Genomic DNA, 22,543 nt, shown 5'->3' with positions numbered 1-22,543 from the left:
TATTAAAGAGGCATAGTTTCTATATTTTTTAGTCTAAATATTTATATTAGACCCTATCTTGCCAATTTTTTTATACTAAAAATTTTATTTTTTAAAATTTTAAAATAAACAGGTGAAAAATTTACGCATCGAAAAGGAGAGTATAAATTTTATATTCTCTCATCGTAGACGGAAAAGTGTAAAATTTATCTTTTTTTTTCAAGATGTAATGATAGCATTGTTAAACAACAAAAATCCAACATCAAATTCTTTTTAATATGCAATGGTAGGCCCAAATACAATAAAAAGAAAAAAAAAAAAAAGTATACTCATAGATAACAAGATTAAATTAGTAGTGGGGTAAGTGCAGCTTAACTGCTCTTGAGCTTTGGGAACTTAAGTACAAAAAAAAATAAAAATAAAAAAAAATAAAAAATGAAGTGTCTCTCAAGATTCTCAGTGATTGTCTCCATCTCTCTTTTAATGGTTTGATGATGGGTTGAGAGTAGAAGAAAGGTGGAGTTTTGTGCTCTGGGTCTGTGGGTTCAGGACACACAAACAAAAGGTACATATTTATTTTTCATTTTTGGGCACAAAAATTTTCTCTTTTTGGTTGTTGGGTGTTATTGATCTTTGGGGTTTTTGTTGTGGTACTAGGTAGTGCTTCTGGGATGAAAAGGAGTTGTTTTTTCTGTGGGTTTGTGTAATAAATGCTTTGGGTTTTTAGCTTCAATGGGAAAAAAAGAAAGAGCATGTTATATGATTGACCCTGATGTTATATGATTTAAGGGGTTTTAGCATCATCATCCAGCTTCCACCAAAAGCACTTTTCCCCCCACTTCTTGGATTTTGTTGTGGCAGCTGCTCCTGCTGCTGCTTCTGAGATTCTCACCCAGAAAACCAAAACAAAAAGCTGCTTGTTTTGTGGAAAAAACAAGATCTCAAATTTATCACTGAAGTGGTAGATTGTGGTCTAGATTTGTCAGCAAAAGGAGTTTCAAGCTAGTAGAGAAGGGGTGGAGATGGAAAGACAGTCTAGCCTCCGTCTCGGAGCCCTGGAAAGACTGCACAGCTTCATGGAGAAGCAGAAGAGCTTCCGGCTGGGCTCGATGGAGAAGCAACAGAGCTTCAAAGAAAGGAAGAGTAAAGACAGCCCTGGCAAGAAAGGGGACACCTCACTGCATTTGGCTGCCCGGGCCGGAAATTTGCCTCATGTCCAGAAGATTTTGTCCGAGTGCGATGAGACCCAATTGAGAGATTTGGTTTCCAAGCAGAACCAGGATGGTGAGACAGCTTTGTATGTTTCGGCCGAGAAGGGGTACGTCGACGTCGTTCGCGAGATACTGAGGCTCTCGGATGTTCAGTCGGCTGCTGTTAAGGCTAATAACAGCTTCGATGCGTTCCATATTGCGGCTAAGCAGGGCCATCTTGGTATGTTCCTAAATTGCATTTAGTAAGATGGACGCCGTCCCTTATTTGGTGTTGTTGATAATGCAGTTATAACATTTATTTAGTTCGTTCTCATGCATCGCAGCTCTCAACTTTGATTCGAAAGTTGTAAACAGTTAACTGAGAAAATTTGTTATCGTAGTATTGAAGCTAGCCAACATCATCTGATAAAATGGACTCATGTCGTCCCCTCGACGCATTTGATACAAAGTGAATTGATTTTCTATTTTTGTTCTTCTTTTTTGGTACTTGCAGAGGTTGTAAAGGAGCTCTTGCATTATTTTCCCGCACTAGCTATGACTACGAATTCACTAAACTCTACTGCTTTCGACACTGCTGCTACGCAAGGCCACACAGATATTGTCAATCTCTTGCTAGAAACTGACGCGAGCCTTGCGAGGATTGCGAGAAATAATGGAAAAACTGCTCTTCACTCGGCCGCGAGAATGGGCCATGTAGAGGTGGTTAGATCCATATTAAATAAAGATCCTGGAATCGGTTTAAGGACGGATAAAAAAGGGCAAACGGCGTTGCATATGGCCGTGAAAGGCCAAAATGTCGATGTCGTGCTCGAACTGGTGAAACCCGATGTTTCGGTCATTCATTTGGAAGACAATAAGGGGAACAAGCCGTTGCATATTGCTACACGGAAGGGCAATCTCAAGGTAGCTCCGAATACCTATACAATTTCATTCTTCTCTTTTGTTTCCATCTGATTTTGTTTTGACTTTCGAATGCTTTTTCACTATTAAGTGTGCCTTGGTGTATGAGTTCCGACGTTCTTCATCATTGATATGCCTTTGTCCTCCGTGTTTTTAGGAGAAAAGGATAAGAAAACAGCAAGTTCTTTGCACATGCTTCGAGGGTGTATCGTCTGGTATCTTGTTTCCTATTTGATACAAAGATGTGCTCATGTTTTTGGTATTGAGGCCTATCTAATGCTAGTGCCTAGTAGGTCGAAAGTATATAGGGATACGCTTCTCCGTTTTCCAGTGATACCGTACGAAAACAAACAAAATTTTGTTTCCCCCGTACTTTCTCACCGCACAGACTGCAATCTTCTCGCAATCCCAAATAAAGCCTTAGATAGTTTTGATGATACTGTTGTTTTTCAATATGAAACAACTGAAGTCTCAAACCGTTTTCCTACTTTCCTAATTATACTCGGTAATAGGTGCCTCAAAATGGGCTATAATGTAGGGAATATAAAAAGCTTCGTCTAAATGGCATATAGTTAAAATTTTATGTGTTTGTTTCTACTATTTATCCTCCCAATTTATGCTTAAAATCAAATGGTTGAAAATTCATCTCTGAATTAGAAGCTTACGATGAACTTCATAATCTCTCTCTATTGTACCCCTGACGCTTAATGTAAGAACTACGAATCATTTTGATTTTCATGTTTTCTAACTCTCCTTGTGATCTCGCCAAATCTCTTGCAGATGTTACGGGCATTACTATCAGTTGAGGGCATCGACGTCAATGCAGTTAATAAAGCCGGCGATACCGCTCTTGCCATCGCCGAGAAATGCTGCAACGAAGAGATTGCTGCTGTTCTAAGTGAGGTTGGTGCGGTGACTGTGAAAGGAGCTGTAAACACCCCAAAGAGTCCCGTGAAGCAATTAAAGCAGACGGTGAGTGACATAAAGCACGACGTTCAATCCCAGCTCCGGCAGAACCGCCAGACGGAGATGAAGGTCAAGAAGATAAAGAGGCGGTTGCACAAGCTCCACATCGGTGGTTTAAACAACGCGATCAACTCCAACACCGTCGTTGCTGTGCTCATCGCCACCGTCGCCTTTGCCGCCATCTTTGTCGTACCCGGCCAGTTCGCACAGGTAGGTCCCACATTGGTTCAATTATAAAATTTTGTCCCTGAATCATGATCCAGATTTTGATTTCCTCATATATTCAATTGCAATAGCTTCATCCCGAAAAGTTTATTCTGGTAACAATTAAGTTCTTCTGTTAATATGCTGTGTCAAAAGATACACTATATTCGGACTTCGTGTTGTTAAAGTTGGAAGGAGAAAACGTATAGAACTTACCTGAATTATGAACCATCTTGAGTCGACTATCCAACCTTTCAATTTGTTTGATCATAGTCAATTAACAATATTTCTAACTTCAAAATTTGAATACGTCATTTATCTTTATAGGTTTAGTATACTTCATGCAATTCTCACTATTATAAATTCATTGATGGCAATTAACTTAAATTTTGAAGTCAAAGTGTCACTGACTGATTGAAATCAAATAAATTGAAAGGTTGGGCCGCAAAATCAAAATTTTGAAAGGTTGGAGAGTGAACTCAAAATGCTCCAAAGTTCAGATAAGTTTTATACGTTTTTACCGAATTGAAAGTTTGAAACCCTGAGTATGAAACTAGAACTGAGATAAATTGCTAGCATTGAAATTCTGAGGACGTAATTTACGTAAAAATTACATCTCGAAGGATGAGCTAACCCAAAATTTCTACCGGTAAATCTGTGTCTGCAGAAACCCTCTGTCGGCAGCCCGCCTCTTCCCCCTGACGTCATCCCCGGGCAAGCTTACATTGCAGGCAACGCTTTCTTCATCATCTTCTTGATTTTCGACTCCCTGGCCCTCTTCATCTCCCTCGCCGTCGTCATCGTCCAAACATCGTTAATCGTGGTCGAGCAGAAGGCGAAGAAGAGGATGGTCTTTGTGATCAACAAGCTCATGTGGCTCGCATGCCTTTTCATATCGGCCGCCTTCATCTCTTTAACTTACGTCGTCGTGGACGACCGGTGGCTCGCCTGGTCCACGATGGCGATCGGGACTCTGATCATGCTCGCGACGATCGGGGCGATGTGCTATTGCATTGTCGCTCATAGGATGGAGGAGAAGAACATGAGGAGGATACGGAGGGCGTCAGCGAGCCAGTCACGCTCGTGGTCTTTGTCGGTAGGATCGGACTCGGAGCTTCTGAACAATGAGTATAAGAAGATGTATGCACTTTAAGGTTGGCATCAAACTTTTCAGAGATCTGTATATATTGTCTGAACTTTTAAGTTTGGTACCCTGACACAAAATTAGCATAGTAGTGTGAAGATGTCCTTACACATGCATATATTTGAAGGTTCCTGCTTATACTTTATCGGAGTCGGCGGAGTATTTAGCTGAGGATTTTGTAGGTGTTATGAAAGGATCATTATTTAGTATTTAAGCAGTCAATAGAGCTTGCTTTCTATGCTTCGCAAAAACCATATGGTTAAAGATTAGAATAAATGCATCATTTTCTACTGTTTTTGGAGTTTAAATTTGATCTGCTAAGATCAACTTGTGTTTTGCAGCTACTGAGTTCCAGTTTCCATTATCTTGGATGCAGCAGATATGCTCTCACCAGAACTTTCACTGTTTCACAATTTTCACATACACTCTGCAGGCTGCTGAACTATGATATTTAGCCATGATCTCCTTCAACTCTTTTTCCCCTTTCTTGGGGGGTAAATGACACTTTTAGTTAAGAATTTAAGTGCCTGTACGGGCCGCATCTGTCGTGCTGTATCGTGCCAATAAAATATTTGCACAATACAACTTCCGTGCCAATGACACAGCTCAAAACTCTCTATTTTTTGAATTAGTAAATAATTTTCTCAATAAAATTCAAAAAATTTAATAAAGATATATAATAAACGGTTATAATATTGTGTTGTTAACAAAAAAAATTTATGTCATTATGTGTTGACACACATATTTTTTGTGATTGGTATGTATCGGCACGGCCCAGCATGCATCATTTCATACCATGTACGATCTCGACCTCGTACCATAGCATTTAAATCCTTATTTTTAGTCCTCAAATATGAGGTGTGTGACATTATAGTCCTCTAATTTTAATTTTTTATAAATTATAGTTCGAATCTAGTTTAGTTGGCTAAATATTGGTACGGCGCTATTGTAAAAGTGATGAAGCAGTATTATGGTTGATAACGTGATAATAATTAACACATCAATATTTAGTTAACTAAACTGGGTTGTAGGAATTGATTACAAAAAATATTTTATTTATTTTCATAAGTATATCAAATTGAGTTTATCGAGTAAGTTAAAATATAATTTGACCCCCTTTTTTTTTTGTTTTTTGCCCAATAACACTGTGGGGCTTTTAATCCTTAAAAATTAAAGACCCAAAATGAAACTGACTAAAAGGTCAGGGACTGGTATTGCAATTTACCCTACAAGAGATTGTTTGTTTGTGCGAGTTGTGTCGCATCGTGATCTTCGCCCTGTCCTTTGAATCGAGCTACTGTACTTAAATTTTAGATAAAAACTTGTTAAATTTAGTAAAAACTTCAAATATTATCCCAATAATTTCGTATTTTTTTATTTTAGTATTTTATAATTTAAAATATATTATTTTCGTATCATGTGATTTTATTTTTGTCTTTTTGTTATTTCTTTCACTAATTTCTTTTATTAAATCAATGATAAAATTAAAACTAAAAAATATTAAAATGAATATTTGATAAATTATAGATGGGACATTAATTTTTTGTTTATGATTTAACGAAAAGTTAACAGGAGTTGACAAAAATTACTATCAATATCGTGATATGATTTTGTGTAATATATTTTCTTTCGCCATCCATTTTGGGTCACAAATGCATTAAAAAGAAAACTTTTACTTTAATAAAATAGAGACAAAATCAGTGTAATTATATTAATATAAAAAAAATATGATGATTTTTTTATTGCAACTCGCAATTAATTTAATATCTATTTTTTTTAAAAAAATTGAGAGCAAGTAATAGTAGATCAAGCATTTTCCTTAACACGTGATTATTAGTAAATTAATTAAATGTAAAAATGTACGAAGAACCCTCAACTATGGAGAATTTTGAAGCAGACCACTTAACTTTTATATTCCAAAAGTAAGGAATGTTTTCAAATTTATTGATGTTATTACGAAATTTGACAACTTTAATCACTTTTTAATAAATAAAACTACACCAATTAATGATCAATAAATAATAGAGTAATTTATCTTGATAAATTTTTTTTTTACATAATTAAGTGTAAAAACTCAAATAAAGGGGAAACTTCAAAAACTTCAAGTTTGATAATTTTGAAGTTTTCCCAATAAAGGAGAAACTTCAAAACACCCCCCTGTGATTTCGTAGTTTCTCACTTTGTGCCCTTGTGGTTTAAAATATATCAATTTGCCCCCTTGTGGTTTCTTTTTTTCCTTTTTCTTTTCAATTTTATTATTTTTTTTCTTAAATCAGTGATAAAGTTAAAATTAAAGGGTACTAAAGTGAATATTTGATAAATCTAGATGGGTATCTGAAGTTTTTTGTATATAATTTAACGAAATATTAATGAAAAAGCTTCCGAAAAGATAAAAATGAAACCACAGGGGGGCAAATTGATACGTTTTAAACCACAGGGTACTAAAGTGAGAATGCACGAAACCACAGGGGGGGTTTTTGAAGTTTTCCCAATAAAAAGGGTAAAAATTGAGAAGTTTGGATTAAAAATAATAGTTGAGCGTTCTGTTTCAAAGTCGAATATAGGTGAGGGGGTCGGCAATATATTTTCAGCTAAATCAAACCCATAATTTGAGACCAAAAAATTATACACACTCTCTCTCTCTCTCTCTCTCTTCTTGGACTCCTATTCTCTCTCTCTAGTCTCCATTGTCTCTCTCTATCTCTCTCTTTCTCTCTCTAGTCTCCACTTTCTCTCTCTAGTCCATTCTCGTTCTACTCTCTCTCTACGTGGTGGCGCGGCGCTTTCTCTCTCCTCCCACTCTCGCTCTCACCTTGGTTCGATCGAGCGACTCCTCTTTGGAGATCGATCCTCTCCCCTCCCCTCCCCTTCCCTCTCACATTGGATTCTTGTTGGTGTGGAACCCTAGTTCGGAGATTTGAGGAGCCCGAAACAAGGTAATCTTATGAATTATGCGGTGATTAGATCTCCTTGTCTCAGCTTATCTCTAGATCCGTACTCTCTTTCTCGCCATTGATTTTTGCCATTGCCCTTTAGCCTTTAACTTTGTTTCTTGGGTTATTATTTTTTTGTTCCCACTCTCAGGAGCTTAAAAATGTTATCTTTAAGGTATCTATGGAGCAATTCTACTGGATCTAGCACTTGAAGTAGGTAGGTTTGATCTGCTTACTTGTTTATTTATTTGTTTATTATGAAAATATCAGATCGGGTGTTTTAAATTAGCGCCATTTATTTGTTTATTAGCGAAAAGTTTAGATTTTGTACCATTAGCAGTAGGGAGCTTTGACGGTTGGGGGCCTTGGGGCATCTGGGTACGCGGAATTCCTATTTAATTTGTAATTGGTATATATATTAAAGAAATTCGGTTCAGGTGTTCTTTTAAATGTAAATTTAGTTATTGGTATGTAATTTAAGGAATTCAACCTTCAATTGTTCTGTATATTATGTAAATTTGGCTTCAGCTGCTCTTTTTAGTTTTCTCCTTCTTTTCTATGCTGGGAGTATTAAATTTAGTTGTTGATATTTAAATTCAAGGAATTCACCTTCTTTTTTTCTTTTTTTTTCTCTGAGAATTAGATTTCCTACCTTATTTTTTCATTAATATGTAATTTAAGGAATTCAGCTTGTGGTTTTCTTTTTTTTTTTTCTTAGCTGGGAATATCTAATTTCCTATTTGATTTTGTTATTGGCTTGTAAATTCAAGAAATTTGGCTTCAGGTGTTCTTTTCTCTTTTGCACTGAAGTGTTCAAGAAATAGAATATAACCTCCGAAACTTTCAGATGTCTCGATATTTCCCTATGTAGATCCTGTTTATTTACGCATATCGATACGATTGTATGTATAATATCTGTTTATTCAAATTATGTTGGTTGCAGTACTGTTCTGAACAGACTTGGTTGAGCTTATTTGTTCTACTATGGAGGAGTAAGTATCTGTTGCTACATTCTTTTCTTTACTTGTTTTTTTCCCCTCCTGAAATTCGGACTGAATGCAGTACTTCTCAATGTCAAACAGAGAAAATTTTGTGGAGCTACTCCAACGGTATCGCCGTGATCGTCATGTGCTCCTCAATTTCATTCTTTCTGGCAACTTGATCAAGAAAGTTGTAATGCCACCCGGCGCCATATCCATGGATGACGTAGATATAGATCAGATTAGCATTGATTATGTCCTCAACTGTGCTAAGAAAGGTAGGCCCGTAAATCAATTTTGTAGAATCCTGGGGTCATGGTTTATCATCTATGTTCTGATGGGCATTTGGTTATGTAGGTGAAACCCTTGATCTCTCAGAAGCTATTAGACTTTTTCATGACAGCCTTGACTATCCTTCAATGGTAATTCCCAGATGATTGCCTACTTTTGCTCCTTTTTTTAATCTCTTAACATAGTAAATGCTCTTGACTAGAATTAATTTCTGTATGCTTGTATTTCATGTTTGTTTATTACAACACACATGTTGGTGGTAGATATATTCATGCTTATTGGTCTAGTATTCTCGTGTTCCATGCTTTCTGCTTGTTTAACTAGCTTTTGGTTTCACCTTTAGCTTAGTCATGCCTATAGAATGTTTAAGAAACATAAATATCTGGAGCTCTTTTGTGGCAGTAGCTGATGTGAGATTCGGAGCCAAAAAAAAAGAAGCTCCAATGTGAAGTTTCTGCTTAATTTTATAGAGAGGATCTGGTGGGGAGGACTGTTAACGGCAAAACTGTAGGCCCCATTTGGTTCAAGAATAAAGCGGGGATTACAAAAGTTATCCTTGCCATTCCGCCAAACGGGGTGTTTTTGGGCTGGAATATTTTATCCAGGTCAAACCTTGCTATTCCCGGTTATCCTGGAATAGCTTGTGATAAACTATTCCACCCTTTTGGTGGAATAGTGCTATTCCAAGATTTAATTCCAAGTTTTATTAAGATTATAAATTGAATTAAAATTAAATTATGTAGACAAAATATATTATATATTATAATGCATTATTTTATTATAAATTATTAATTGTTCTATATTATTATATACTATTTATACTTAAATACTATAACAAATTATACTAAAATATTATAATAAATTATTTTTATTAAATTTAAGTTTAAGTAGATTTTGAAAAAAAATACTTTTATGATAAAATATTTTTATTGAATCATAATTTATAATAAACTATTTTTTAAAATATTATAATAAATTATTTTTATTAAATTATATTTTATATCAAATTCAACCGTCACTTTTTTTCACTATCCTCTCCTATTCTATAAATTAATCAAAATCAATTTTGGTTGTTCCTGGAAATAGTAGCACTACAAACCAAACACAATTTTACTTTTACTCTTGACTATCCCGAAATAGTAAGCTATCTCAGAGGAAAAAAAATTATCCCAATGTTCATTATCCCCGAACCAAACGGGGCCTTAGTGTAGCGACCAAACAACCCATCATCACATGGCCCTGTACGGTAGCATGGACAAACAGGCCGCTATATTACTTACTGCATGTACATTAATAATTCACAAGTATTAATAAATAGTCTATTTAACATGCCGACTCCCATTAGTATAACATGACTTTGCCTTGTGTTTGTTTGTCAGAATGATAATGGTACCATGGAAGAGTTCTTTTTAGTTACGAAACCAGAGTCTTCAGGTTCAGCACCAACACGAGCACCGCCACCTGTCCCGGCGACCATGCCTTCACCTATAGTGATGAGTTTTTCGAAATCACAATCGGTTCATTCACAGTCATTTCATTCTCAAGAGGATCAGGAATTGACTGTAGATGATATTGAGGACTTTGAAGATGAAGATGAAGAAGAAGATGAAGTTACTAGCCTCAGGCTTTCAAGACGGCAGTCCAATAATGCTACTGATATTTCATTGAGACTACCGCCTTTTACAACGAGTAATTATGAAAAGGAATATCATATTTGTTTATCATACTGAATTTAGGACTAACTATAGATTTTGGTCTCTGAAATCTGATCCAGATTTTGATTTTGTCTTCATATTATCCCTATTTAGCTCCTGTTCACAATGAAGTCCTTCCTTTAGTTACTTTTTCAAATACTAGCACATAAGGAATGTCAAAATTGAAATTTTGAGGATGAAAATTGAACAAATTCCAAACTTTGGGGTTAAAATTGAAATAAAAAACTTCAGGGTTAAAATTGATACTTGAAGTATGACATTGAAATACAGATCAAAACTTGCGGACTAAACTGTTAAATTTGAAATTTGTTAGCTGTCATCCATATACTCCGTTTTGTCAACTGTCATCTATTGACATGATCTGTTAGATTTGGGTTCATTAATTAATCATATGCCTTACCTACTAGTCAGGTTGGCATTGAATTACACTTAATCTTTCTATATGACGAGATAAAAAAAAACTGGATGAGTCTTTTATAGAATGCTTATTAAGAATTCAAAATCTTCTCAGCTCATTATTGCAGTTTATGTAATCTTTCAAATATAAATTGTAGTTATCTTTTTTCAGGTATAACAGATGATGATCTTCGTGAAACAGCATATGAAATCCTCGTCGCTTCTGCAGGTGCTTCAGGGTAGGTTTTTATCTTCCTTGATTTCACTGAGTATCTTTTGTGCTTTTAGTGCTTTTGGCCAACTAGCACCTCTGGTAAAGTGGCTTTTGAGAAAAGCTGTTTGAAGAAGCTCTAATTGCTTCTTTTTGTTAAAATCCTTCGATACAGCTTCTTGCAACAACGTAAGTAGAGATTTATATTAGAGCTTTTGCCTTTTGGCCTATAAGTTCATTCGGCTTTTGGCCACATCAAAATCTCCATATTTTTTTTTGGCCAAATGGCAGGCATTTACTTCTCCAAGTAGAAAAGCTGTTCTAGGAGCAAGGCCATGCAGACCTTCTAGTTGCTTTCACTTGAAACTAAACCTCGTACGAATTTATGTAGCTATATTTTTTTTGTAGTTCTTACTATTAATGATATTATATTTATTTGTAATTCCCTGTGTAGGGGTCTCATAGTGCCATCGAAAGAAAAGAAGAAAGAAAAGAAGTCCAAATTGATGAGAAAGCTTGGTCGTAGTAAGAGTGAAAGCGTTTCTTCGCAAGTTCAGCGTGCTTCAGGCTTAGTTGGCCTGCTGGAGACTATGAGAGCCCAGCTTGAGGTCTGTTATCTTGCGGATTGTTTATCTAGTTATTAAATAATTTGCTTTTAGGTGCCTTGCAATGTAGCTCTAAAGTATCTTTTTATTTATAAGTGTGAAAGCTAAATTTTCACGTTTACTAGGATAAGCACGAAAGTCATGTGAGTTTTGTATCATTTGATGCCCTAAAGAAACTTATCATAATTCTTTTATCTTTATAATATTTATCACACTTTGTGGAGGCAAACTGTATGTTAGGGACGGTAAATTATAGATGAAAGAATAAACAACAAGAAAATTTTCAATTGTCATGATTTAATAGCTTACGAATTATTAATTTTTACTATTCTTGATTTTTTGTGTCTTTTTCGCCTTCAGATTACAGAGTCGATGGACATTAGAACAAGGCAAGGATTGCTTAATGCTCTTGTAGGAAAAGTAGGGAAACGGATGGATAATCTCTTGATACCATTAGAACTTTTGTCCTGTGTATCAAGAACAGAGTTTTCTGACAAGAAAGCGTATCTTCGGTGGCAAAAGAGACAGGTAAGTCTTCCACAAATTGTACAGGAGGAGTTTGAGACAATTTCTTGTTCTTATTAACCATATTTCCTTTTTTGTGTGCTGTTTTTGCAGTTAAACATGCTGGAAGAAGGCCTCATAAATCATCCTGTTGTGGGATTTGGGGAAATGGGGCGCAAACTCAATGAGCTGAGGAACATTATGAGACAGATTGAAGAGTCCGAGGTTCTACTTTTTAAACTTTACATTCATTTCTTTAACTTTCTACGTAGTTTCCACTTCACATCTAGGAGTCTTTATGTGTATGTATACCAGAAAAATCATCTATTTATTTATTTAACCCTGTAAACTCTGAATATTCATCTGTGCTCAAAATGCTGTTTCTTTTAAAAATCCCCTTCTTTTGAGTTGGAGAGTTCATCTAATTCATGGGGAAGTTGGTTTTGTATTAAAGCAGTAGTAGTCGTTGTTGTTATTTTTGTTGGTTTTTTAATCTTTAATATAAATAGGGGCACTTTTTGAGTACAAGGGTATATAAGTCAGAAATTAGAATTCTAAGGCCATATATGCAAATTCATATTTTAAAAGAATATATGTGTAAATAGATTATTTTGCAGGAGTACATGTTTAAATAACTCTGTCTAATTCCTGGTGGTCTTTTGTTAGTCTCTGTCACCATCGGCTGCTGAAATACAACGTACAGAGTGCCTTAGATCACTAAGAGAGATTGCGACTTCTCTTGCTGAAAGGCCAGCTCGCGGTGATTTGACTGGAGAGGTCTGCCACTGGGCTGATGGGTATCATCTCAATGTCAGACTATACGAGAAAATGCTTGGCGGTGTTTTTGATGTGTTGGATGAGGGAAAACTCACAGAGGTTGTCTGGTTTACATTGTTATGAATGTACATATAACAATTTCATCTATGAGGGCCTGTTTGGTATTGAGGGCCCTTTAACGTTATTAGGCAAAAGGGAGTTGGGACGAGAGATTATAGGGATGTGCTTCTCCATTTTTTAGTTGGACCACAAAATATATATATCATAACTGACTCATTGTGATATGTGCAACGTGAAACTACGTACGAAAACAAACATGGCGTTTTCCTATTGTACTTTCTAATTGCACCTAATGCAATCACCCTGCAATCCCAAACAGAGCCTAATTTATGGGTAACAATGTGTGGAGACCCCTCAAAATACGGGCCACTTTGAATATACCCTTGATCTTCCTTTTTCTGGGTGCAACTACCCCTCTACTTTTCTCATTTTGATCTATGTTAATCAGTTGAATTGAGAATTCTCTTAAATATAATGGTTCTGCCTTCTTTTTAGCCATTGGAATTTGGATTCTATTAACAGTTGATGCTTATAGGTAATGGAGCCATAAAATATAAAGTGAATTTCGAATTCAATCAACGTAAATAACCCAAATAATAAACTAGAAGTTGAGGGTTGTCCAAATCAAGGAGGTTTGGGGGTGTATTTTATAGTGGCCTACAGTTTAGGCGGTCTCTTTACATCTTTATTTAAATCATATAATGATCTTTGCTAGTTAGCTGACATATTGTTGACATATTGTTGGTTTGATCACACCAGGAAGTGGAAGAAATTCTTGAGCTGCTGAAGGCCACCTGGCGAATATTAGGAATCACGGAGACAATTCATGATACATGCTATGCATGGGTATTATTTCGCCAGGTAAAATGAATATAGGATACAAAAGAAATTTTACAAGAACGATTGAAGAGTCCTAATGTGTTTGTCTAATACACTTTCGGGTTATCTTGATGTTGTTGCATATGTTTTGTTTATAGTTGTTTAGATATTCTAGGATCTTGAAGTAATGCTCTTGCCTCTTGGTAGTGTTGATTGAATTTCCTTTGAAAATACTACAACTTTGTTCATTGAGACGGATATTAGATTTATTCCCTAATATGCTGATATCTTAATTTCAACTTCATGTAAGTTTCATTCTACTCGGGTGCAATTTTCGTATTGAAGGTTATTATACTACATAGAGCGAAAATCAGGGTTTCACTCTGCTAAACCAACGGAAAATATCCCTGGTGGCTAACCCAATCCAAGTTTGATCTGAGTGAACTCCTTTACCCATATAGATCCTTCATAAAATTGACTAACCTAGATTTCCATTGAGCATGATTGTTCTCCAACGTGATGTCTGCCTCAAGGAGGGAACACCTCTCTATCCCTCCTCTGTTTCAATTAACTTCTACTCATGTTGGCGCTGGAAAAATAGTTTGTTATTACAGGTGAGAAGACGATTTTGCCATTAGTAATTGAGCATTTGAGGAGAATACCATTGAAGGAGCAACGTGGTCCACAGGAAAGGTTACACTTGAAAAGTTTACGTTGTTCAGATGAGAGTGAAGGTGGCCATCAAGTTTTTACATTTTTCCAGTCTTTCTTACTTCCGATTCAGAGATGGGCTGATAAGATTCTGACTGACTATCATCTGAATTTCTCAGAGGTTTGATTCTACGAATACTTTGTTAGACACTCGTTTTACTTGGCTTCCTATTTTTAAACTCTTTTATTTTCCCCCTTTTTGGCAGGGGCCAGAGATGATGGCAGAAATAGTGACTGTCGCAATGCTCACCAGGAGGATCTTAATGGAAGAAAATGAAAACGTAACTACAGAAAGACTTTCATAAGAGTGTGAATGTGTTGAACAAATATGAATGATTGGTGAAATTTACTTCTGGGACCATTTTGAGAGTTTTTAATTAAAAAAATATGTGAAGTCAAGGAGAACAGCAAATATTTGCTCCTGCAATCTACTGAATGTTTTTTTTTATATAATGCATGTCTGTTTGTGTCTCTGCAGCAAGTAACGGGCTCAGCTGATCGAGATCAGATTGATCATTATATTACATCTTCTGTTAAAAGTGCTTTCTCAAGGGTGAGCCTGTTAATATGAGTTCTACATTATCAGTTATAATTATTTACCATTTATTGCTTCATGTTGTTTGCTCAGGTTGGTTTTTTCACATTGCTATTAATGATCTTTCATTCTTCTAAAAAGCTGAAAAATCTCCAATATGTCCCTGTTTTTCCAGCAAATAAATTTTAAGAAGATGCCCTTATTTTTCTAGAAACTAATGTTTTAACTTGTTAGTGAATTATTCAAATTCCCTATCATCAGTTTCTCTTGGTTCTTTGCTGCATTATTTGGCATATTGGTATCATATTTACCTATGTTTGGCCTCTACATCTCTGATTAGTAATGAACTCTTTTTTGCCCCTCACAGATCACACATGCTGCTGAAACTAAGGCAGAAACAGTGCACCAACATGTTTTGGCATTCCTTGCAGAGGAGGCCATGAAACTTCTGAAGAAAGATACTACGATGTTTTTACCAATTTTATCAAAATGGCACTCACAGGCTGCAGTAGTTTCTGCCTCCCTTCTCCATAAACTTTACGGGCACAAATTGGTGAGATACACTTCTCATTGTTCTTTGCACAGAAGCCCCTTTTATCCGTTAACTTTCAACTGTTGTGGATCTTGATTGAATTCAGAATTTGCCAAGGGCTAACTGAGAAATATTGTGCCAGAGACCATTTCTTGATCGAGCTGAGCATCTCACAGAGGATGTGGTTTGTGTCTTCCCAGCAGCTGATAATCTTGAACATTACATAATGTCAGTTATGTCTTCTGTAGTAGGAGATGGTGGTGTTGAGGATATTTGCAGACAAAAAATTACTCCGTACCAGGTTGAGTATTAGCTAATATTTTTTTTACCTTTTGGTCTATTGACATATATTAATTCTCAAATTTGTACTAATTCAATGTGTAGGTTGGTTTTGTTCTGTCACTGATACATCATTGCCCAAAATTATGTACTTCATATATAATGCATTAATGCCGTGTAGGGGGAATGAATGCCTGATAAACCTGAAATGTATAACATAGAGTTCTATTTTAGTACTAATTACTAATTCACTATGAATTGCCCATATTGGTCTTGTGGTGCAAGTTTTGTGAGCTTACTTTATACCCCAAAAAATGATTTCAACAATCATATTTTATAATCTCTATTACATAATATAACCACTTTTTTGAACATTTTGGTAATGTTTATCTATTTATCTGTTGTAGGTTGAGAATATATCTGGTACACTGGTTTTACGATGGGTGAATGCACAGCTTGACAGAATCAGTGGCTGGGTCAAAAGAGCTATTCAACAAGAGGTAACATTCCCAACTTTAGATAGTAGTGTTCTTAATCCGAACTGATTAATATTAATAAAATTATTATTATAATCCATTAACAAATAATTTCGACAATCATTTAGAATTCTGGCATGATGTAATCTGTCCTATGGAGCGTGATATCGTTTCATAATTTTTTATTTGCTTCATTGAGTCTTCTTAGTAAGCTGATTGCCGACCCCACCTAGGGTGGGATGAAGGCCGTGTTGAGTTGAGCTCATGTCTTCTTTATGTCTTCCTAAGTACTGTTCTTTCACAATTGCCTTTAACTAGTTAATTCTTGTGGCCGAAGTTTGACATCCTTCAATTCACAGGCTTGGGAACCGATATCACCTCAGCAGCGCCATGGAAGTTCTATTGTTGAAGTTTATAGAATTATCGAAGAGGTTCAATCTCTTTTCTTTTTTGTTGCCTTAGTGACTAGCTTATTAAGTTCTTTGATATTTGAAAACACCAAAACTGGCATTTCGAACATTTACTCAACTATTGTGCCATAATTAGACTTGTTTCTTACCTATAATATTGGATTGCTTCTAGGATTAAAGTATATCTTAATGTGCCAAAACTACTACATATAAAGCATAAGATCAATGTTTCTTCAATTTAACCTAGCACAAATGCATGACTAGCTCTTATACTTAATTGCTTAGTCCTGATGATTCTAAGAATTCTACTTGTAGCTAAATATATCATCATACTTTAATATTAAAATACCTGAACTTTATATACCGTAATGATTATCCGTGTTGATCATGACATTTGATGGCTGGTTCTTCAATGGTCCAAGATGTTATGCTGCAAAACTAATTTCTAAGCCCTTTATTATTGCAGACAGTTGATCAATTTTTTGGGCTCAAGGTGCCGATGAGGGTTGGAGAGTTAAACAGTCTCTATCGCGGCCTTGATAATGCATTTCAAGCCTATACAAATTATGTTACTGAACACTTAGGTTAGCATCATATTTAACGACTTATAAAACATTTCAAGTTTATTTCTAGATTGCTGTTTTACGTATAAATTTTTTACTTCTATCAGCATTATTTGTTTGCTCAAAGATCCTACAAAATGGCATTTTCCTTGCTTATCTTTAGACCCTCGTTATTGATTGAACTTCAGAAAAATTTTCTCTTATTTAATGTGTTGATTGCTTGTTGACATTAATGATTTAGAATACCATACTATTTTTCTTAATGTAGAAATCTTCAATTTAACATTTTAATACCCTGGAAACCACAAGAATACAGCAGGAAAAAGTTATACCAAGAATACAGCAGGAAAAAGTTATACTTTTATCTCATTGCTCAAATTTCCCTTTGTAGAGTCCCAATCCTTTTCTCTGCTACTTCTGAGAAATGATTCATTTTATGGTATTTGGTAGTTAACAAGGACGATCTAATACCGCCTGTGCCTGTTCTTACTCGATATAAGAAGGAAATGGGAATCAAGGCTTTTGTGAAGAAGGACGTTGCAGAAATTAGAATAATGGACGACAAAAAATCAAGTGAAATCAATGCACTTACATCAGCGAAACTTTGTGTGCGATTGAATACTCTTTATGTAAGTTTCTTATTTTTCCTTAAATAACATTTCAGTGAGTTGTTCTTATGTACAGAGCACAGTTGAACAATATCACACTTTGCAATGGGTACCTGAAAATTAGAAAACTTAATTTAACTGCTTATCCTCTTTATATTGTTTTCGGAAAGTTCCTTCAAGTTCAGTTAGAACTCAAAGGTTTCCATAGAAATTTTGTGGAATATTTTAGGTGACAATCTGTTTTTTATTAACAATTAAAAGTATCATTAAGTTCTGGTGGATAGATACTTAAAATCAAATAAACTGTGAGGTCGGGTGGTAAAATCTGCTGTTACTAGAGTTCAGGTGCCTTTATCAATTATCAAATTGCACTGTAGTTTGTTTAGTTCTATATGTTTTTCTACCTATATGTATTGATTGATTGTTAGGGATTTTTATGCTTATAAAAGACTTTGTTATGCAAACAGTATGCAATCACCCAATTAAATAAGTTGGAAGATAGCATTGGACAACGGTGGGCTAAGAAGAAAAGCGAGACATTCAACGCCAGTATGTTTCTCTACCTACTTGTTCGATTTCTCTTCATCTTTGCATATTTGAAAACAATCACGGAAGATGATGTTGTTTTTATCAAAACATTCATAACATTTCTTTATAAGAAGACTTACAATCATTTCATATTACCTACATGAGTAACTAATCGTTTGATATGGACGATTGCCATGTGTGGTGCTGTCTATCGAGCTTTGTGAGGAAATCGGTTGCTTCTTATAGAAACTGCCTTTGTTTGTGCTTATCTGAACTGTATGTAGGACGATCACTTGGTGAGAAGTCCAAAAGCTTTGCCTCAAGCCAGAACAATGCATTTGATGGGAGTCGAAAGGAAATTAACTCTGCTATTGATCGGATATGTGAGTTTACAGGTAAGCATTGTCTACATCCTATGTATTCTTCAGGAAACTAAGAGCTTTCTAATGTAGTAAAACATGGTATGATTTCTTTGTTGGTTTAGGGATAAAGGTTGTATTTTGGGATCTGAGGGAGCCATTTATAGACAATTTGTACAAACATAGTGTATCTCACGCACGGTTGGACACAATTACGGAAGCTCTCGATGTGGTAGGCAGTTCCTGCATCCCGTTTTCATTAAAATTTATGATGTGATTGAATTTTTGTGATTGCAGTTGAACCCTTCTCATTTCTTGGTTGAATTCTTGCTTCTTCATTTTTTCCATTTTTTTTCTTCGGCGGCTTGGCTATGTAGTGATTTTGGCTAAACTTTTGCTTTAATAACTGAAAGCTATTTATACTAAGTTAATTATAGTGGCATCTTGTTGTCGAGAAATAGTTTTACTTTCCTAGCAAAAATCTAAACTGACACGTTAGCTCTTCTGTGCCTCTTGCTGTCTAGATTTGGCTCCAGTAGTACAGCTTGATGCAACAACAACTTACACAAAATATTTTCACTTGCAGAATTTCCATTTTGATTTGTTAGATCCTGAAATAACATCTTTGTCCGAGTACTGTGTATCGAACAAATTTCATTTTATGTAATCTGGCAATCTCTGCTTCAACTTCATTTTTTCATAATAAATTCCTATTTGAATTTTAAAATTTCTTCTGAATATGAAAATTAGTTCAAGGAACAAGGAAAAATAGGAACAGCTAAGCAGGCGCCATATAATGTAAATTATGTCTCTTGGGACGGCCTTGGTGTGCTATCTTCTAGTGACTTCTAGTTTTACAGTAAACAGTTTTCGTTAGAAAACAAGATAAATGAGAGAAAGTGAGGCCTACTGAAATAAAAAGATAGGCTCAACCAGAACTCTAGGTGGTTGCAAATCATACGATCCATTTGTGAAGTAATTATATCTCTTTTTGTGTCTTGCTCTTTTTCATTTTAATTCAACGTAGTTTATGGGCTTCTTCGATTTGTTGATGATGCCCTTTTGATCTAATTGCAGGTGCTAAATCAACTTTGTGGGGTCATTGTGGACCCACTCAGGGATCGTGTCGTCACGGGGCTCCTCCAAGCATCCTTGGTAGGACTTAGTAAAGATGATCTTAAAAGTTTAGGACTATCATTTTATCTGATCAATTACTTTATGTGTAGGATGGCTTGCTTCGAGTAATACTAGATGGAGGTCCTTCCCGTCTCTTCTATCCTAGTGATTCTAAGTTGCTCGAAGAAGATCTTGAAATTCTCAAGGTATGAAAATTCCTCCTTATAGTTGATATGCATTTGTAGAGTAATAAATTTGTACATAGATATTTACATACATACCCTGCAAAATTACCTGTGTACATATATGTCTCTGCAAAATCTGAAATTTCATGTTGTCCTTTCGAAAATGTGATTTCTAACCCATATGTCCCCGTACTTACGTTCTCCTGTTTAAAAATGACTGTATAATATGCAAAAGCCATACTATCTCAAGAACTGGACGACTCTGGAACTTAGAGGTTTCTTTTTTTTTTTTTTTGTGAGAACTGCACGTTCAAGAGTTATTATGAAAATTCAGATCTTACAGGGATATATTTGTAAATAGATGATTTTCGAGGATTATTTTACATGGTTGATCTCTGTTTTCCTGTTCCCTTTGTGATCAATAACTGCTGCCTCCTCCTGTTTTACTTCTTTATCTCATTTTGTCCCAAAAGAATGGTGTACTTCCAAATAGAACTGTGATAAATCTTCTGTTTTCAGTACTAGCAGTGCCAATAGGTAGTGAGATGAGAATGCAAGTCATTTAAGAATCTCTAACTTCTCCATAATGACTATCATTTGACTCTGAAACAACAATAATTGTAGGAATTTTTTATCTCTGGTGGAGATGGGTTGCCTCGAGGAACTGTTGAGAATCTGGTCGCACGAGTTCGTCCGGTAATAAATCTGCTGAGCTACGAGGTAAGAACTCCCTTCTAAGAACAGCTTTGAGAGTAAACTAAATCACTTAAGTAGATGAACTATAATCCAATGGTTTTTCTAATTTGTTTGATGGAATATGCTGTTAGTTTGGCAGAATATTTTCTAATCTTTTCACAGGCTCCATTTAAATGACCAGTAAAGAAAATTATTTATATCCTATTCACACGCAAAAGGTGAAGCGGGTAGTAGTATATATAACTTGATATAGCTTTTGCTGCTCCTATCCTTCGAGCTAGTTCCCTCTTTTGATATATTAATATTGTTAAAATCCCTTTGTATTCTCTCAGACTCGCGTGCTCATAGATGACCTAAAAGAGATGACTCACGGAGGCAGAAGCAAACTCGGAGCGGATTCAAAAACACTTCTAAGGATACTGTGTCACAGAAGCGATTCGGAGGCATCCCAATATCTCAAAAAGCAGTTCAAAATACCCAAATCAGCAGCTTGAAGCACATCAGTGTGAGGATCCAAAGGAGTTCCCTGACTATATATATTTGAGGAAGAGTAATCATCCGATAGCGATATTCACATCCTGCAAGGCTCTGTAAATTGTAGAGTGAATTTGATTTCCTGGGAAATAGAGGAGAAAAACCGGTTGGAGCACAACTAACCAATTTTGCAAATTTGAACCCTCTATTAGTCGATAATCATCTTATGAGGGGCTGAAGAAGAGCAAGTCACAGCATCTAGGGTTTCATGTATTCTATTGATTTGTCGAAAAACCAGTAAATGAACCTACTTAACTGCCATTGTTAGTTATTCTTTGCATAATTTAATGGTTGAATGGATGTGTGAAATTATTCTAGAGACACCCTCACTCGAAACCATCGACTTCGCTGCTACATCTGATAAATATAATTGGGCATTGTCTAATACGTGGCACTAAATTTGTGGACAATTTTTTTTATGTTTAATACATTGTATCGGTTGTTTTGTTTTATTTTCTGTGTCAATATACATTGTAAAATTTGTGCAGGATCCACCATTAGGACTTATGGCCCTGTGGAAAACATTTTTATTTTGTGATTATTGTTGTAACCGTTCCTTACTCATTACTAACTGAACGATCTAATTTGGTCAGTAAGGTTCAATTTGACCGAATTTTTGATTTAAACTGCTTGATTTGAGCTAGAATTTTGATTTTGGGTGTTCAGTTTGGATGTCCAACTTGAAATTCGAACTAACTGAATCAATTGATTGAAGGAGCCAAAATATTCTTTTAAGCTGAAAATTAAATTATATGTTATCGTTTAAAATCTTTTAAAAACTAAAATAAATTTTCTACTTAATCTTAATAAAATTTTTTACTATTGTTTCCTCTTAATTCTTTTCATATAAGCTAAATTTGATTCTAAATAGTTTGAATTTTTTAAACCAATAAATCTAAATTGTTGGCTATATTATAATCCTGAAGTCCCAACTTAGAAATTACACTGATATTAAAGGCCCAAATTAGAAATTACCATTTGGCAGGATGGACACTGACTTTCCACACAAAGTTGTTTTGTCAAAAATACATTGATCTAGCTTTCATGTCATTTCTTTTTTTATGTAGTGAAATTAACATGAATAGAACAGTTTAATATATTTATGGAAGTAAAAAGAGGCATTAAGTTCACTTCTAAAAGCAGGTTGTAATTTAAATATGGCCCAAAGTAAAACTTCTATAAAAGAATGGAAGCTATAAAAGATTCTAACACTTACAATGTGATTATGTCCAAGGTGTGTAAAAGATGATATAAGTTTTGGCAATAAAATAGGTGGGTGAAGTTTGTTTAAAAAAATAAATAAATTTTGAAGCTAT

General features: G+C 35.3%; 2 protein-coding genes across 4 annotated transcripts; both read left to right on the top strand.

Moving 5' to 3' along the window:
• On the top strand, positions 236-4,956 carry LOC109710967 (ankyrin repeat-containing protein At5g02620-like). Of its 3 annotated transcripts, XM_020233800.1 has the most exons (6): positions 236-544; positions 637-1,410; positions 1,684-2,093; positions 2,871-3,266; positions 3,928-4,414; positions 4,746-4,956. In XM_020233800.1, the coding sequence occupies exons 2-5, from the start codon at positions 1,002-1,004 to the stop codon at positions 4,411-4,413; spliced, it is 1,701 nt and encodes a 566-aa protein (XP_020089389.1). In that variant the 5' UTR covers positions 236-544; positions 637-1,001; the 3' UTR covers position 4,414; positions 4,746-4,956. The 3 variants fall into 3 exon arrangements, with proteins under 3 accessions (XP_020089389.1, XP_020089390.1, XP_020089388.1); XM_020233801.1 differs by lacking the exon at positions 4,746-4,956 and having other exon boundaries at positions 238-544; positions 769-1,410; positions 3,928-4,695; XM_020233799.1 differs by lacking the exon at positions 4,746-4,956 and having other exon boundaries at positions 238-544; positions 3,928-4,695.
• LOC109710203 lies at positions 7,113-21,719 on the top strand. Its single transcript, XM_020232684.1, has 28 exons — positions 7,113-7,340; positions 7,489-7,554; positions 8,281-8,329; positions 8,420-8,595; positions 8,675-8,739; positions 9,988-10,297; positions 10,892-10,958; positions 11,385-11,538; positions 11,896-12,063; positions 12,154-12,264; positions 12,706-12,915; positions 13,636-13,737; positions 14,297-14,527; positions 14,613-14,687; positions 14,885-14,959; positions 15,309-15,494; positions 15,616-15,774; positions 16,160-16,252; positions 16,588-16,659; positions 17,105-17,222; positions 17,652-17,830; positions 18,277-18,358; positions 18,622-18,732; positions 18,822-18,928; positions 19,774-19,851; positions 19,923-20,018; positions 20,622-20,717; positions 21,026-21,719. Exons 3-28 carry the CDS (start codon positions 8,322-8,324, stop codon positions 21,185-21,187), a joined length of 3,291 nt encoding a protein of 1,096 aa, XP_020088273.1. The 5' UTR covers positions 7,113-7,340; positions 7,489-7,554; positions 8,281-8,321; the 3' UTR covers positions 21,188-21,719.

This window comes from Ananas comosus, linkage group 5 (assembly GCF_001540865.1).
Source record: "Ananas comosus cultivar F153 linkage group 5, ASM154086v1, whole genome shotgun sequence".
Lineage (NCBI taxonomy): Eukaryota > Viridiplantae > Streptophyta > Magnoliopsida > Poales > Bromeliaceae > Ananas > Ananas comosus.
The sequence above is the reverse complement of the archived record's forward strand: the minus strand, read 5'-3'. Positions and strand labels throughout refer to the sequence as shown.

Excerpts from the sequence above, each read along its gene's own strand:
- LOC109710203 (XM_020232684.1), top strand. Across the intron at positions 8,596-8,674 it reads CCTCAACTGTGCTAAGAAAG|GTGAAACCCTTGATCTCTCA; the intron begins GTAGGCCCGTAA and ends TTGGTTATGTAG. Across the intron at positions 13,738-14,296 it reads CATGGGTATTATTTCGCCAG|TTTGTTATTACAGGTGAGAA; the intron begins GTAAAATGAATA and ends CTGGAAAAATAG.
- LOC109710967 (XM_020233800.1), top strand. The coding sequence starts at position 1,002 with ATGGAAAGACAGTCTAGCCTCCGTCTCGGAGCCCTGGAAAGACTGCAC. Across the intron at positions 1,411-1,683 it reads GGCTAAGCAGGGCCATCTTG|AGGTTGTAAAGGAGCTCTTG; the intron begins GTATGTTCCTAA and ends TGGTACTTGCAG. Across the intron at positions 2,094-2,870 it reads CACGGAAGGGCAATCTCAAG|ATGTTACGGGCATTACTATC; the intron begins GTAGCTCCGAAT and ends AATCTCTTGCAG.